The sequence below is a fragment of the Pelodiscus sinensis genome, chromosome 15 (genome assembly GCF_049634645.1).
Source record: "Pelodiscus sinensis isolate JC-2024 chromosome 15, ASM4963464v1, whole genome shotgun sequence".
NCBI lineage: Eukaryota > Metazoa > Chordata > Testudines > Trionychidae > Pelodiscus > Pelodiscus sinensis.
Genome location: NC_134725.1, coordinates 20189530 through 20206517, shown reverse-complemented (window position 1 = coordinate 20206517; position 16988 = coordinate 20189530). Strand labels below are relative to the sequence as shown.

Sequence of the window (16988 nt, the reverse complement as noted above, 5' to 3'; positions counted from 1 at the left end):
TTATTGTAGGAGGATTACTTGGTTCTGAAAGGCCTAGGTGCTATTTGGTTGCTGGCATGCAACTACTTTATCTGTCATAAAATCCTCTTGTGTTTGGTGCAAGAAGTAAAAGAGACAAGTTTTTAATGAAATTCCTCCCTTAAGGCTTATGGGTTTCCTGTGTCAAAAAGACTTCTCTAGAACAATGCCACCTTCTATGTTTTCATTTGTTCAAGGAAGGAAGTTTGCTACCTTTCCTTATATTGGCCAGTTTCAGAAAAATCTCTCATTTTTATTTCTGCTTTCTTCATAGGTGACCGACCCCTATAGACCACCAGTAAGAGTAAGTAGGAGTTGTAAAGGATTTTTACATTTTTATTAAATACTATTCATATTCTTTTGAAACTTAATATGTACAGCATGAGTCTTGCATTGATCCTTTACTTGAAAAAACATAATCAGCTACATCTCAGGAATACCATTCATGTTAAAACTCAGTTTTCTTTTACATAGAACTGTTAAGTTCCATTTTATCATAGACATTATAGTAGTCTCCATGGCCTTTAATGTGCTTTTGAGGATAATATGTAAGGGTATGTCTACACTACCCTCCTAGTTCGAACTAGGAGGGTAATGTAGGCATACCGCACTTGCAAATGAAGCCCGGGATTTGAATTTCCCAGGCTTCATTTGCATAAGCGGGGAGCCGCCATTTTTAAAACCCCGCTGGTTCGAACCCCGTGCGGCGCGAATACCTCGAATACCGTGTACCGGTAATTTGGAATAGGAAGCCTAGTCCAAACTACCTAGTTCGAGCCCCGTGTAGCCGCGCCGCACCGGGTTCGAACCAGCGGGGTTTTAAAAATGGCGGCTCCCCGCTTATGCAAATGAAGCCCGGGAAATTCAAATCCCGGGCTTCATTAGCAAGTGCGGTATGCCTACATTACCCTCCTAGTTCGAACTAGGAGGGTAGTGTAGACATACCCTAAGTGAGAAAGAACAAAGTCTGTCTCTGAGCCCCGGTTTTCAACACTGAATGCTAATGTCCACCACTCTCAATTACAGTTGGTAGGGAAACTAGACAAATACCACACCTTGCTTTTTAATTCTCCTTTATTTAAAAAAAATACATGTAGTCAATTTCATGTCACCAAAAATGTTAATCACCTTCCTCTGCCAACTGAGGTTTTAGTCTTTCCAATTTCTTAACTGTTTTAAAGAAGAGGGAATGAGTGATTATATCAGATGACTTTGTAGACTGTTAGCTCTAAACTAATCTACATTTTTATCCTTTTGGTTGCAGAAGCCTGGGAAGTGGTGTGCAGTTCATGTACAGATTGCCTGGCAGATCTACCATCACCAGCAGAAGATAAAGGTAACAAAGCCAGTTTAGTCAATAAAGTCGAGTCTTCTGACATACTGTAGGCTAAATTATAGTGACTAATGAGAAGGAAGCAGAATACTAGTGATGATGCTTCAGCTTGTGATGTATAGATTAACTAAGACTTTCAAACTTTTAACATCTGTGGCAGAAATTGTCAAGTTTGTCTGAGGGCAAGAAAGTTGGGTTGAATGATAGCAAAAACACGCAGCAGGTATTAAGTATGAAGCCAAAGGAAGCTCAGAAGAAGGGGTGGGGGATGGTAATTTTGCCCAGGATCCAGCTTTTTGTGAAGCATACATGTTTAATATCATTTCCCTTCTGCACTAGTACCTCCTGTGGAATATGGAGTGTTATCCTATTCAGAATGAAATGACCGATACGGTGAAGGACATTTTACAAAACATAGAGCAGGCGAGTAGAATGATAGTTACTGTGTTAGAGGTTGTTGGGTTTTCTTCTTTGATTCTGTGGGGGGTTGGGAGGGAATTTAAAAACCGAAAAGGCAACAAGATTAGGTACGCTGGGTGCCATTACAAACTCAATGTTCCACATGCCAGGTTCCTACACTTAGAATAGCAGCTACCAGAGTAACACAATTTCCATACTGATTTTTTTCATGGTTCCCACTGTAGCTCTTGTCCAGTTTATGTTTAATACTTACTACTTTTGTTTGGAGCTTTTTAATTAATGCCATTAAAGAGAAAAAGACTTATTTTCTCAGCATAGATGAAGTTTGTCAAAGTAGTAGTCTGGCTCTCTGCTAATAGCCTTGCATACTCTAGGAGGAGGTTCAAAATCTCAGTCAGAGTCTGAGACAGTTTTCTTCTTTCCTCTTTTCCTACCCCTTTCATTTGGTGCTTATTAGCTGTATAAAAGGAATAGTCTGTGAAAGTCTCTCTTTCTCTCTTCCTCTAAACTGGAGCAACAAAACACAGAACTCTGTCGTCAACTCTTAAGGGCTTCTGGTTCTGTCTGTAACTTTCAGCCTGTGGAATGTATTTTGTCAGGTCAAGACTGCAGACTGATCCCAGGGTGCAGTGCACTCAATGTATCATGTTGCATGCTCCGCTGTGTATGCTACGGGGCTAAGAACTCACTTCTAACCTTATTCATGTGAATGAGGCAGGCAGCTGAGAAGCTGTGGAGTGAAATGGTCTTATAAACGTTGTCAGAGCATGACTACAGTATGTGACCAGAGACACTACCGTCACACTCACTAACTCTCCCTGGCAGTACTAAGCAGCAGAGAGCCTGAACTCTCTCTCTTTTTTCCCCATACAGAAAGCAAATTTATGAGATTGTTCTTGTATCATTTCACAGCAAATGCAGCTGGATCCTCACAAGCTAGACATAGGCGGTAAACTTGACCTGTTCAGCAGACCTCCTGCCCCTGGAGTTTTTCCAGGATTCCATTACCCACAAGACCTTGCCAGGCCTCTGTTTTCCACAACAGGTAAGGAGAGAATCAGTGCAATGTTAGTCTACAGACTGGTTTGAAAATATTAGTGATTATTGGTAAACTGCGTCTGTTCTGCTGGGTCTTCCTATTTCAATCCAGGTGGAACTATGGATTATCTCACAAAGCAAGAGATGCTGACAGTTTACAGTGAACTCTGATAGGAACTGCTGCTTTTAGTTTAGTTTTACACATGCCATATAGAGCTGGACAAAAAATGATTTTTCAAAAAAATTCAAAGTTGTTGCCAAGTGTTTGCAGAGGGTTTTTAAATAGATTGATTTTCTAGTTTTTTTAAATTGTCTATACTGCATTATACTCTCCCAAATTTTTGGGTTTTGTCTGCTAAAAACATGGTTTTCTGAGAACAAAATGTTTCAGTAACAATTGATTAAAAATTACAGAAAACATAAAAAAATTCAAAGTTGACTATTTTTCCTAAAAATATTTTTCCCACCTAAAACAGAACACCATATAAAACAGAACACCATATAATTCACACTACATTATTATAACTCTGATGCTCTTCTGTGTATGGCTGTTGTTTGATATAAGTTTCATACATACAGAATGAGAAGTGATAGTCTAGGACAGTGGTCCCCAACGCGGTGTCCGCGGGTGCCATCGTGCCTGCTGGGGCATTTATGTGCACCCGCTGAGTGATCAGGGCCGGCCCAAGCCATTCTTGCGCCCCGAGTTCTGGGCACGTGGTGAATGTGCGGCCCTGCCCCTGGGTGCACAGCGCATACGTGGCCCCGCTCCCCGGGTGCCCGGCAGCCCCGAAAGGTTGGGTACCACTGGTCTAGGAAGGAGTACTGTAGAAAGAGATCTAGGGGTCAAAGTGGACCACAAGCTTAATATGAGTAAAGAGTATGACACTGCTGAAAAAAGCAAACTTGATTGTAAGATGCATCAATAGGAGTGTTGTGAGCAAGTGTTGTGTCTGCTCTACTCTGTGCTGATTAGGCCTCAGTTGGAATATTGTGTCCAGTTCTGGGCACCACGCTTCAAGACAGATGTGGAGAGATTGGAGAAGGTCAAGATAAGAACAACAAAAATGATTAAAGGCCTAGAAACATGAGCTGTGAGGGAAGACAGAAAGAATTGGGCTTGTTTAATTTAGAAAAGAGAAGACGGAAAGGGGACATGATAGCAGTTTTCAGGTATCTAGAATGGTGTTTATAAGGGGAAAGGAGCAGTTTTCAGGTATCTAGAATGGTGTTTATAAGGGGAAAGGAGAAAAATTGTTCTCCTTGGCCTCTGATAATAGGACAAGAAGCAATGGGCTTAAACTGCAGCAAGGGAGGTTTAGATTGGACATTAGGAAAAACTTCCTAACTGTCAGGGTGGTTAAACACTGGAATAAATTGCCTAGGGAGGTTGTGGAATCTCCATCACTGGAGATATGTATGAGCAGGTTAGATAGACATCTATTAGGGATGATCTAGACCAGGGCTACTCAGCCTGCAGTCCATTTGCAGCCCATTTACACAGGGCTCAACATGGGTGGGATCCTTTGAACACGTGCCACAGTGGCGAGATGTCTCCCAGGCTGGGTGAGCATTGAAAGACACAAGCGGACGGGCTGGTTGGAACAGACGGCTACAGGATGTTGGCATTTCTAACCACCAAGGAGGAGGTGTTGGGAGCACTGGGGCATTGTGGGATGTGCTGGCTGCTTGGCTTGAGGGCAGAGCCTGAGAGGTGCTGATTGGCTCACACTGTCCATGTTTGGATCCAGTGTTGTGGCCAGGGAACCATGCTTTCATCCCACACAGAGTGATAGTCTCCCATGGGATGTCAGCCATATTGGGAATCCAGGATGGTGCTCCTGGGCACCTGTCCTTTTTTGTCTCTTGTGTCTTGCCTGACTTGCCCAGCTCCACCACAGGTTGGAGTGCTCTGGCTTGGAAACTTTTCTTTTTATAGTAAAATCACTCCAAGAAATGCACAACTTAAAGCTTCAAGCTAAACACACAAAACACTGGTATATAATTTTCTTTTTTATTAGAAGCATTAAAAAAGGCAACAAATAAGAGACACTTGTGGGATGAACACAGGGTTTTCAATCCTGTTTAGGAGAAGGAATTCACTTTTGCAGAGATAAATAGAAAACCAATGTGTCTTCTTTGCCAAAAGACTATTGCTGAGTTAAAGAAAACAAAATTGCAATGGCACCATGAATCTTGTCACTCTGAGTTTTAAGACTTGTATCCACCTGACAGCAATTCAAGAAAAACTAAGATACGTTCCTTACTGGAAGGTTTCCTTACTCAACAAGATATGTTCTGTTCTCAAGTTAAAGACAGTGATGCCATTACAGAAGCCTCCTTCAAAATGGCCTGACACATAGTTAAATCAAAAAGACCTTTTATCGAAGGTGAATTGATACTCAGTTCTTCTTGAACTGCAGCAAATCACTTTTTGCAGAATATAAAAGCAAAGAGGATATAGTTAAACAAATATGAAAACTGCGAGTTTCTGATTCAACTGCAATCTGGCATTGGACGAATCTACTGATTGTTCAGACATAGCTCACGATCTGGGTGCATTTTTTCAATGGCAAAAAGTATGTTGAAGAAAGGCTTACTCTTTGATGGGTCAAACTAGGTGAAAGGATATTTATTCTGCACTGTTGGCATTTTTTTTGAAGGACCAGGAAACATGCATTGATTTGAAGAAGCTTACTTTGATAACAACTGCTATCACTCCCTCCATGGTTGCAAAAGAGAAGGAGCTAATTTCTTTGTTGAAGAAAAATCCACAGTTTCCAGATTTCTTTCCATACCATTGCATTCTGTACCAGGAAGAGTTAAGCAGTAAACTGAAGAGAGGATTTCTCAAGAGCACAATGGATAGTGTCACAAAAATCATCAACATCATTGTTGTAAAGACCTTGAAATATAGACAGAGTTGAGATTTAGTTGAGTACAAAACACAGTATGGTCACTTGGCAATGAACGCGGAAGTTAGATGGCTGAGTCGAGGCAGTGTTAGATCAGTTTATGGAACTGCCTGTTGTATGAGTGTTTTTGGAGGCAAAGGATCGCCAGGATTTACTGTCATGTTTAGACAAAGAGATTTTCCTGCTAAACATGGCTTTTCTTCCTGATATGACTTGCCACTTTCATGCACTCAATCTTAAACTTCAAGGCAAAGAAAAAACCCTGCCTTCTCTGACATGCAATGTTTCTGCATTTGAAACAAAACTGGCCCTTTTTCCAGATCAGCTTTGTGAGAAAGATTTAACTCACTTTCCCATCCTCAACTCCCAGGTGACACAACTAAGTGAACATGCATCTTTTTTGCCTGATTTTTTTACCCTGAAGACAGTTCTTGAATTTACTGAAAATCAGGTAAAGGCAGTCTCACCTTCAGCAGTAAGATTTGGTGTTGAGAAGGCCACATTTGAAGAAGAGATGATAGAGCTGCAAAACAATAGTACAGGCAGTCCCCAGGTTACGTACAAGATAGGGACTGTAGGTTTGTTCTTAAGTTGAATCTGTATGTAAGTCGGAACTGGCGTCCAGATTCAGACACTGCTGAAACTGACCGCCAGTTCCGACTTACATACAGAATCAACTTAAGAACCCCAAGCTTCCCCAAGTCAGCTGCTGCTGAAACTGATCAGCAGCTGATTCCAGGAAGCCCGGGGCAGAGCAACTCTGCCTCGGGCTTCCTGTTGTCAGCGCTGGTCAGTTTCAGCAGCAGCTGACTTGGGGACGCCTGGGGCAGAGCAGCTTGGGTGCTGCTGGGTTGCTCCAGTAGCGCAGCTCCTCGGCGCTACTGGACCAACCCTGCAGCACCCCATCTGCTCTGCCCCAGGCGTCCTGATTCAGCCGCTGCTGAAACTGACCAGCAGGGGCTGAATCAGGACGCCTGGGGCAGAGCAGCTGGGGTGCTGCCGGGTTGGCCCAGTAGCGCCCAGAGCGGCGCTGCGGGACCAACCGGCAGCGCCCCAGCTGCTCTGCCACAGGCGTCTGAAGAAAAGCCTAGTCTGCAAGGGGGGGGGAGGGGGCGTACTAGCTGCGCCCCCCCCCCCACCCCAGCAGACCAGGAAGATGCAGGCGGCGGACCGAGATGCACCGCGGTTCCGCCGCCTGGGTCCTCCGCGACTTTGCTCCCAGTCTCCCTGGTCTGCTGGAGACCAGCAGACCAGGGAGACGGGGAGCGAAGCCTCTGAGGACGCCAGCAGCAGGACAGCCGCGGGGCGTCTGGGCTGTCCCGCTGCCGGCTTCCCCGAGATTTTGCAAAGCCGCGGGGGGGCTCAGGCAGTGAGGCAGCCCAGGCGCGCCTGGGCTGCTCCGCTGCCAGGCTTCGCAAAACTGCGGGGGGGCTCGGGAAGCGAGGCAGCCCAGGCGCGCCTGGGCTGCTCCGCTGCCGGCTTCCCTGAGGCTTTGCAAAGCCGCGGAGGGGCTCGGGCAGACCAGGGAGACGCGGAGAAAGCCCGGGAGTACACGGGCGGCAGGACCGCAAGGTCCCGCAGTACGTGTCCTCCGGGGCGAGCCCCGTTCGTAACTGCGGATCCGACATAAGTCGGATCCGCGTAAGTCGGGGACTGCCTGTATTCTAAAAGCTAGACCTAAGGAAGAGGACACTGAAACATTTTGGATGACCTATGTACTAGAACTAGCTTCAGAGAGTTAGTCTGCAAAAGGAAAAATTTAAAAAACAACAAATAATCTAGTAGCAACTTAAAGACTAAGAAAACATGTAGATGGTATCATGAGCTTTTATGGGCACAACTTACTTCTTCAGCTGTCAGGAGTAGGGTTACCAGGTAGACCCCACGAAAAAAACAGACACACTTGATTATGGGGGAGGAGAGTTGGCCGGGAGGGGGGCAGGGCGGGAAGCAGAGCTGCCGGGAGGAAGGGGCGGGGGATGGGAGGCAGAGCTTGGTGAGGGGGGAGGGTAGTGGGGCTGGCCTGGAGGAACGGGTGGGTCTGGGAGGAAGGGGGGCCTGGAAACAGAGCTGGGGAGGGTCAGGGTCCGCGGGGCTCGACGGGAGAAGGGGGGATCCGGAGGAAGAGGGGCGGGAAGCGGAGCTGGTAGGGGGGAAGGGTGTAGCCACTGGCTGCAGCCAGAGGCCAAGGGGCCGTGCCCCCAGCAAGCACTACCTCAAATTGCTCGTAGAACCAGGCGGGGGCAGGGGGAGAAGCTGGGAGTCTCTCCCCCCGCCCAGCTTCTACACGCAGCCAGAGGCTCCCAGCTGGGAGGCAGGGCCGCGATCAGTGCTGGGAGCCTCTGGTTGTGTGCAGAAGCGGGGCGGGAGGAATGGCTGAGAGTCCTGGCCCCCGCCTGCCCTGGCTTTTGCACGTGACCAGAGGCTCCTAGCGCCAATTGTGGCCCTGTCTCCCAGTCAGTCCCCCGCCCCCACCGGGGTTCCATCCGGCGCCCAGCTGGAAATTCAGAAAATACCGGACATTGCACATGTCTGGTATTTTCTGAATTTTTCTACTGGACAGATGGTGCAAATACCGGACAGTCCGGAAGAACACCAGACACCTGGCAACCCTAGTCAGGAGTATTTTATGTACTGGAAGACATGTACTCAGCATTACTGAAATGTACCCAAAAAGTGCTAATTTGCTTTGGGTCTACGTATGTCTGTGAAAGTTCATTCTCCTCCATAGGAATCATCAAGTCAAAATTGCACACCTCTCTTACGGTATGTCTACACTGTATTCCTCTTTTGAGAGAGGAATGCAAATGCAGACAAATGAAATTGCAAATGAAGCGTGGATTTGAATTTCCCGCACTTCATTTGCATAATTGCATCCAATCACTATTTCAAAATACCCTATTTTGAAAAAAGAAATGCTGTGTAGATGCGGTTATTTCAAAAGAAAATCCTTGTTTCGAAATAACCCTTACTCTTTACAAAATGAAGTTTCATAAGTGGCTGGACCCAATTATGCAAATCAAGCACGGGAAATTCAAATCTGTGCTTCATTTGCAATTTGTTCATCTGCATTTGCATTCCTCTCTCACAAGAGGGGAATGCAGTGTAGACATACCCTTACTGACAGACATCTGACTGACTGTATTCCATTGTAGCAGCACTGAGACAAGCCTGATGTGAAACAGCAGGTGAAAAGTTTTCAGACACAATCTTCACACTGATTGTACAGGCAGTCCCCGAGTTACGCGGATCCGACTTATGTCGGATCCGCAGTTACGAACGGGGCCGTTCCTCTCCCTGGTCTCCAGCAGACCAGGGAGAGGAAGCAAAGCGGCGGAACACATGGGCAGCGGACAGGGCTGTCCGCTGCCCACGCGCTCCGAGGCTTGGCTCTGCTTTGCCCCACCCCCCGTCACCCTGGTCTGCAGACCAGGGAGACGGGGGGGGGGGCAAAGCAGAGCCAAGCTGCGGAGCGCCCGGCCAGCTGACAGCCCAGACGCATCTGGGCTGTCAGCTGATCGCGCGCTCCGCGGCTTGGCTCTACTTGGCTCTGCTTTGCCCCCCCCCCCTCCCGTCCCCCTGGTCTGCAGACCAGGAGGACGGGGGGGGGGCAAAGCGGAGCCAAGCCGCGGAGCGCCCGGCCAGCTAACAGCCCAGACTGCAGACCAGGGGGACGGGGGGACGGGGGCAAAGCGGAGCCAAGCAGAGCCAAGCCGTGGAGCACGCGGTCAGCTGACAGCTAGACGCGTCTGGGCTGTCAGTTGGCAGCCCGCTCCGCGGCTTGGCTCTGCTTTGCCCCCCCCCCCCGGTCTGCAGACGAGGGGGGGGGCAAAGCAGAGCCAAGCCGCGGAGCGCGCGGTCGGAGGGGGGGCAAAGCAGAGCCAAGCCGCGGAGCGCGCGGTCAGCTGACAGCTGTCAGCTGGCCGCGTCCTCCGCGGCTTGGCTCTGCTTTGTTCCCCCCCCCCCCCCCCGGTCTGCAGACCGGGGTGGGGGGGGCGCAAAGCAGAGCCAAGCCGCGGAGCACGCGGGCAGCGGACAGCCCAGACGCATCTGGGCTGTCCGCTGCCCGCGTGTTCCGCCGCTTTGCTCCCCGTCCCCCTGGTCTGCAGACCAGGGGGATGGGGAACAAAGCAGAGCAAAGCCACGGAGCCCGAGGGCAGCAGGACAGCCACGGCGCGTCTGGGCTGTCCCGCTGCCCCCGTGCTCCATGGCTTTGCTCCGGACACCTGTGGTACAGCAGCTGGGGCGCTGCCAGTTGGTCCCGTAGCACCGCTCTGGGCGCTACAGGACCAACCGGGCAGCACCCCAGCTGTTCTGCCCCAGGCGTCCTGATTCAGCCACTGCTGGTCAGTTTCAGCAGCGGTTGAATCAGGACGCCTGGGGCAGAGCAGCTTGGGTGCTGCTGGGTTGGTCCAGTAGCGCCGAGGAGCGGCGGCGCTACTGGACCAACCCAGCAGCACCCCAGCTGCTCTGCCCCAGGCGTCCCCAAGTCAGCCGCTGCTGAAACTGACCAGTGGCTGACTACAGGAAGCCCCTGCCCCGGGCTTCCTGGAATCAGCCGCTGATCAGTTTCAGCAGCAGCTGACTTGGGGATGCCTGAGGTTCTTAAGTTGAATCTGTATGTAAGTCAGAACTGGCGTCCAGATTCAGCCGCTGTTGAAACTGATCAGTTCCAGCAGCGGCTGAATCTGGACGCCAGTTCCGACTTACATACAGATTCAACTTAAGAACAAACCTACAGTCCCTATCTTGTACGTAACCCGGGGACTGCCTGTACTTATACTTGTATAAATTCCAGTGCTGTACAGGCAGTCCCCGAGTTACGCGGATCTGACTTATGTCGGATCCGCAGTTACGAACGGGGTTTGCTGCCCGTCTCCCTGGTGAGACCAGCAGACCAGGGAGACGGAAAGCAAAGCCTCTGAGGACGCCGGCAGCGGGACAGCCGCGGCGCGTTTGGGCTGTCCGCTGCCGGCGTGTTCCGCAGCTTTGCTCCCCGTCTCCCTGGTCTGCTGGAGACCAACTGAGCAGGGAGACGGGGAGCAAAGCGGAGCAAAGCCATGGAGCACGCGGGCAGCGGACAGCCCAGACGCGCTGCGGCTGTCCCGCTTCCCGCGTGCTCCGTGGCTTTGCTCCGCACGCCTGTGGTACAGCAGCTGGGGCGCTGCCGGTTGGTCCCGTAGCGCCGCTCTGGGCGCTACTGGACCAACCCGGCAGCACCCGAGCTGCTCTGCCCCAGGCGTCCTGATTCAGCCACTGCTGGTCAGTTTCAGCAGCGGCTGAATCAGGACGCCTGGGGCAGAGCAGCTTGGGTGCTGCTGTGTTGCTCCAGTAGCGCCGAGGAGTGGTGCTACTGGAGCAACCCAGCAGCACCCAAGCTGCTCTTCCCCAGGTGTCCCCAAGTCAGCCGCTGCTGAAACTGAGCAGCGCTGACTACAGGAAGCCCGATGCAGAGTTGCTCTGCCCCGGGCTTCCTGGAATCAGCCGCTGATCAGTTTCAGCAGCAGCTGACTTGGGGACGCCTGGGGTTCTTAAGTTGAATCTGTATGTAAGAACTGGCGTCCAGATTCAGCCTGTTGAAACTCATCAGCGGCTGATTCCAGGAAGCCCGGAGCAGAGCAACTCTGCCTCGGGCTTCCTGTAGTCAGCCCCTGGTCAGTTTCAGCAGCGGCTGAATCTGGATGCCAGTTCCGACTTACATACAGATTCAACTTAAGAACAAACCTACAGTCCCTATCTTGTATGTAACTGGGGGACTGCCTGTATTGGCAGCTTTGGTTTGATTTTTAAAATTGTGAAGCCAAAAAAAAAATAGTAGTCTACAGAATGGTCTTCTGTTGATATGCATTTAGTAGTTACATTCCTGGACTGTCATTGCTCATTAAAAGTGCTGTCATTTGGGTAAATATTGCATGTTATTAATATCAGCAGAATTGACTTAAGTGGGGCTTGTGTGTTCTGTAGTCTTGCCTTAATCTTTGTATTCACACCCATCAGTGTGAAAGAAGCAATTTCATATATTTGTATATATATTTGCATGTACATGAACCACACTTGAGCTGTGTCACTTGGCATGTGCTGTGAGTATCATTGTGGCCCACAAGGCTTCCAAAGTTGAGTAGCCCTGATCTAGACAGTTCTCGATACTGCCAAGAGGACAGGGGACTGGACTTGATGATCTCTCGAGGTCCTTTCCAGTTGTAGCATTCTGTGATTCTATATTCAGCAAGATTTACAGCTGCAGAATAGTCTCTTCTGCTCCTGTGGTCCTCCTTTCCCCCCAACCCATTTCTGAGTATCCTGTATGTTGGATATTCAAGTATGCCTTCAGTTCCAGGCCTGCAGTTTCCAGCTGCAGTTAGTAAGACATGTGCACATGGATAGGATGACAGGATATAAATTTACTTTATATAATTAACTAGGGGTGATTTACATGGTGTTTTTCTGTCATCACCTTACTCTTTTTTTAGGATTACTGCAGGAGAATTCTGTGCCACTGTGCAAAGCAGAATTTGTGCAGAATTAATGTTCTGTGCAGAATTTTTTTTTCCCTGCAGAATTGGTGCTGCAGAAGTACTTGGCTACCTCTAGGGTCTGCTGGACCCAACAGAGCCTATCTTTCCAGCTCACAAAAACAGGACACTACCTAAGAATGGGAGGGAGGAACAGAAGGGAGCAGGTGTTGGAGGGTTCCAGACAACTGGTTTCCCAACACACGTTGAAGGAAAAAGGCAGCATTTAAGGACATTTCAGGCAAGCCCAGGCCCCAGTATCAGGTTGTTTTTCTGGATCCCTGGGCTCTAGGGTACATGTATCTGGGCTGAGGAGTACATATGCCCAGCTACATGTGTGTGATAACCAGACTGAGGCACACAAAAAAAGCGTAACAGAGAAACAGGAACAGGATTGGCATCTTTAATTCTATTTCTAGGGGAGTCTTTATATTGTTGTCTGTCTTGGTACACACAAGGGATGTTACATTTAGATTAATCGGCTAATCAAATAGTTGATGCAATTTGTATTAAATATTCAATTAGTCGATAAGGGCACCTCCACCTTTGAAGTGTAGCAACTTGTTGCTACATTTCAAAGGTGAAAGCGCCACAGGGAGCACAGGGCCAACAGGGGACTCAGGCAGTCACCCGCTGGCCCCATGCTCCCCGCAGGGTTTCAAAGCAGCAGCAACACATGAGCCCAGGGTTTGGCCCAGGCTGCACGCAATGATACCACTTTGAAGCATCCCCTCCTCTTTTTCCCCCCGCATCTCTTTCTGATGGAGACAGCAAGGGAGGGGGAAGTGACTAGTCAACTAGTGTGTTGACTATCTGATAAGCATTTGCTTATTGGATAGTCATCTAGTTGTTCACGTCCCTAGCACAGACAAAATTGCCTGCAAGTATTTTGAAATATCAAAATATTTGCAACTGTTGTAATGATACAGTTTTATTTTGGCAAATAAAATATGCAGAGTTTTGCAGAATCTTAAAATGTTGTGTGGAGAATTTTTATTTTTGGCACAGAAATGCCCCAGAAGCTAATAGTTGTCATATCATTTGTGATCAGCCTAATCAAATTCATCCCTGGCAAAGCCCCATTAAAATTAATTTAATTAAAATTAGCGTGAATGTTTGCCCAAATCCTAAAATGTAAGCTACCCCATCCTCAAGTTGAGATTCAAATACAAGATTTAGTACCCTTCAGTACCTACATCTTTGGAACCTATTTATCTGTCTGCAATGATCTGTGGAAGTAAATTATAAAGGGGGAGTGACTGGTGATTTCAACAGACTTAAGCAATGGTGTCCATTGTAAAGTCATGTAAGTAAAGCTTTTAAGCTGTATTATGCCACCCTGCATCTGTATGTCTGTACACAGGTGCCTAGATACTATGGCAGTGTCTTTATGTATGTACTTAAATATAGCATGGATGTGTATGCATGCTGATTACTTTAACTATGGGAACTGCTTTTCCTTCCCACTATCTTGTTTTTAAAAGAAGCCCTACATAATATCTGATTTTGCTGTGCAGCTCTGTATTAGAGTACAGTTTAGAGTCATAAAATTAAATGGTCTATTGAATTAAAGATGCTAAACAATTAGTATCTTTAACATTTCTTTAAAAGGAGCAAGCATTCCTGCGAAATATCTAGATCTCTAATGATTTCATAATGACATGCTTATCTCTTAAAAAAGCAAGAAGAATCCTTAACTTCACCTGAAGATAAAAAACCTTAAAGCAACTAGTCTGTGGTATATTAATCACAACAGCATACACAATAAATCTAAGTAAAAGTGCTAGTGGAGAACAGCAGAGTGAACAAACATTGCAGCAGTAAGATAGGGATAAATAAATCTTTTACTCTACAATATCTGAGGTATTTTTTTCACCTGATTGAACAAGAGTGTAGCTGGTGTGAATCATTGGTTCTGCTGCATTACCTTGTTACTGTGAGAGACATAAGTTATCTTAGGGTCACCTGTCTTCAGGATGGATGTTCAGCTGCTTGGTAGACGTTATATTTAATAACTACCTGACAGCCCACAGTTCTGCTCCTGACTTTCTCTGGAGGATTTTTTATTATCAGCCCATGTAGTTGAGTTTGTAAGCCGTCTCCTTTGAAGAAATCTCCCATCCGTTATACATCTTCAGAAATCTTCAAGGATCACATAGATGTCAGTCTCCATCCATCTTAAGCAGCGGAGCAGGTGGAATGTTTATAGATAACTTCAGATTTGTTGTTGTGCTCTATCTTAAGTTTCCTTAATTCATTTTCTGGCTGCTTAGGGTTTGCAGTTACCAAGCTGGGGTCGGCTTCACCTCTCTCCCCATCATGTCACTCAGTTTAATGCTGGCCTTCTGTGCAGTGCACCAGTTCCTGCCACAAATAATGGTTAGGTAAATCTATGCCCCAGTTTTGGACTAAGTCATATTCATTTTAGGGAGTCTGGCCATATTTGGGTAGCAGTTTCTGCTCTGTTAATTTATTAGTACCCACTGTGATTCTCAATGTAGCATCTCTGTGGTGCCAGGCTGGTACCAAGTACTGCAGGCAGAATCTACTTTTTATTTATTCCAGTCTTAATGGAGGTTGCAGAGTTACTCTTTACATCACTTACTGCATTTACAATACACCATAAAAAAACAAGTAGTAAACCGCTGCACTTGAAGGCTGCACTAAGTTCTTGGTCAATTTTGTGCACAACTTAACTGGTCTCAGGAAATCGCCTGTTCTGTCATTGCCTGACAGTGGAGTCTCAATTCATAATAAAATGTGGGGGTGGGAACAGCTTGTTTATGTGTGTGTATGTGTTTCTACTGCCTTTGAGCAGGAAAAAATGGTTTTCATCTTTTTGTAACTGTTATTCTTCATGCCAATCCTGTCTCGACCTCCCGCTCCTAACCCTATGTGGGCAGTAGGTCTCAGACTCTGTCTCTGAGGTCTCTGAAAATGAAGACCATAGGGGAGCTACGCTGCAAAGCAGCAAGTGCCAGGAGCTAAGGGACCAAGTAGGCTCCCTCTCTTGAGCGGTTGGTGCCAGGAGGTCCTGTGGAAATGCTGAGTGCTGCAGCAGCATAGTCGAGTTCCCTCTTCACTGGACCATGGGTGGGCCATGCCACTGGTTCATTCCTCCTGAGGGGGGAAAATAGCACCATGCGGTGCATAATGTCTTATGCTGCCTAAAATGCCTGAAGGGTCAAAATGCCTTAGGCTGCAGCTGCTGATTGCAAGGACCCAGCGAGCAGGGCAGATGTGAACTCAACTGTCCTGGAACCAGGGCAAGAGTTGACATGACCCTTGTGAGTGAAGGAGCCAAAATGCTGTGGGCTGAGAAGTCCCACAATGACCAACTTCTTAGTTTTGGCATGGGAAGGAGCGGTGCCTCTCCATCTTCTTTTTCTTCTGAAGTATCAGTGATTGAGACTGGTGTCAACCCTATAATCACACACGTGAGGAGCCATGATGGTGCTGAGAGTCTTGTGAGGAGTCCATTCTCAGCACTGGTTCACAGAAGGAGTTGCTAAGTGTGGGGTGCCCTGATCTGGGGGGTCTGACTGTGGCTGGAACCAGTCTCCATCAGCAGACTTGTGAGATGCTGGTCCCTTTTTCTCATAGTTCTAGGCTAAGGTAAAACCTGCAACTGATTTTGCACTGGTCTTTCTGGTGACTCCTAAACACCTCAAGCACAAAGTCTTTGGATCACTTTTGGGCATGTGTTTACTACAGCCTTTGCAAGTTTTCAACCTGGGGGACTGCAGCATGCCACAGGGCCAGCGAAACAATGGGGGAGCGGCCCCCAAAGCAATCTTAACACCAACAACTAATAGTAACTAAACAAAGATGTAAAGAACTATATACAATTGACACTGCAAAGGCACTTGCCAACGCAACAAGAGTCATAAGGTGTTCCAGCTAATGGTCACTGGTGGTAAGAAAAGAATTGAGGGGGTGGCAGGTTGGCAGGGCTCTAAACTGAGTGCCATAAAGGCACAGCTCCACGGAGTGCCCAGGCCAACTTAACAGATGTTGCTAGAATAGAAGTTTTCCAGATGCTGTGTACTGGTGTGCGCACACACAATCACACTGCTAATCAGAATTTACATGAACAGGCACTGGGAGAAGAAGGAGGGTTTATTTACAGTAAACTATAGTTAAACAATGTAGCATTCCAGTTGCAATAGAGGGAATATTAGCACAGACAGGACTCCAGCTGGTTACCAGCATTTTAAAAACTATGTCAACTCTGCATGGAACTGGTCTGCCCAATCTAATGTATAAAATGCTGGCAGTGTCCTCGGCCTTATATAAGCTAGGTTTCCCACTGCTGATACCAACTGCTGAGTTGCATCGACTATTTGCCATTATGGGAAATGTCAGGAAAGATTTCCTAGTGTAGACAAGGCCCCAAAAATCTTGAATCCCAGCAACTTAATGAAGTCTGAAATGATGCTCCCCAGCTGGCACTGGGCAGTGTCTCCAAACTCAACAATGAACGGGCTATATGTGATTTAATTCCAGCCAAAAAATGCAACACACCATCCATTCAGGGAACCGGAAGGCAAATACTTTGGGATAGGGGTGATGTTCCCTCAGTGTGCCCTCCCTGCTCATTCTGGAAGCAACTGTCCCACTTCAGAATGGTCTGTCTTGCTCGATGACCTTGGGTGATCCAGGCCAATTTACATGCAGTGAAATAAATGATTATGCTACATGCATCTTCTATGGAAGACCCATTATAATAAGGCATCAAAGCCAGAGTTATTA

The 16988-nt window shown here is 47.6% G+C and overlaps 1 protein-coding gene across 13 annotated transcripts in view; it reads left to right on the top strand.

Annotated features, from left to right (window-relative positions):
* Nucleotides 1-16988, top strand: part of FBRSL1 (fibrosin like 1) — a 1065261-nt gene that overhangs the window by 1030815 nt on the left and 17458 nt on the right. For 10 of the 13 annotated variants that reach the window (XM_075898374.1, XM_075898376.1, XM_075898375.1 and 7 more), the window contains 4 exons: nucleotides 293-322; nucleotides 1283-1354; nucleotides 1691-1774; nucleotides 2684-2816. In XM_075898374.1, the coding sequence (XP_075754489.1) occupies nucleotides 293-322; nucleotides 1283-1354; nucleotides 1691-1774; nucleotides 2684-2816 (319 nt within the window). The remainder of the gene's footprint in view (nucleotides 1-292; nucleotides 323-1282; nucleotides 1355-1690; nucleotides 1775-2683; nucleotides 2817-16988) is intronic. The other 3 variants (XM_075898367.1, XM_075898378.1, XM_075898369.1) reach the window with 1 other exon arrangement.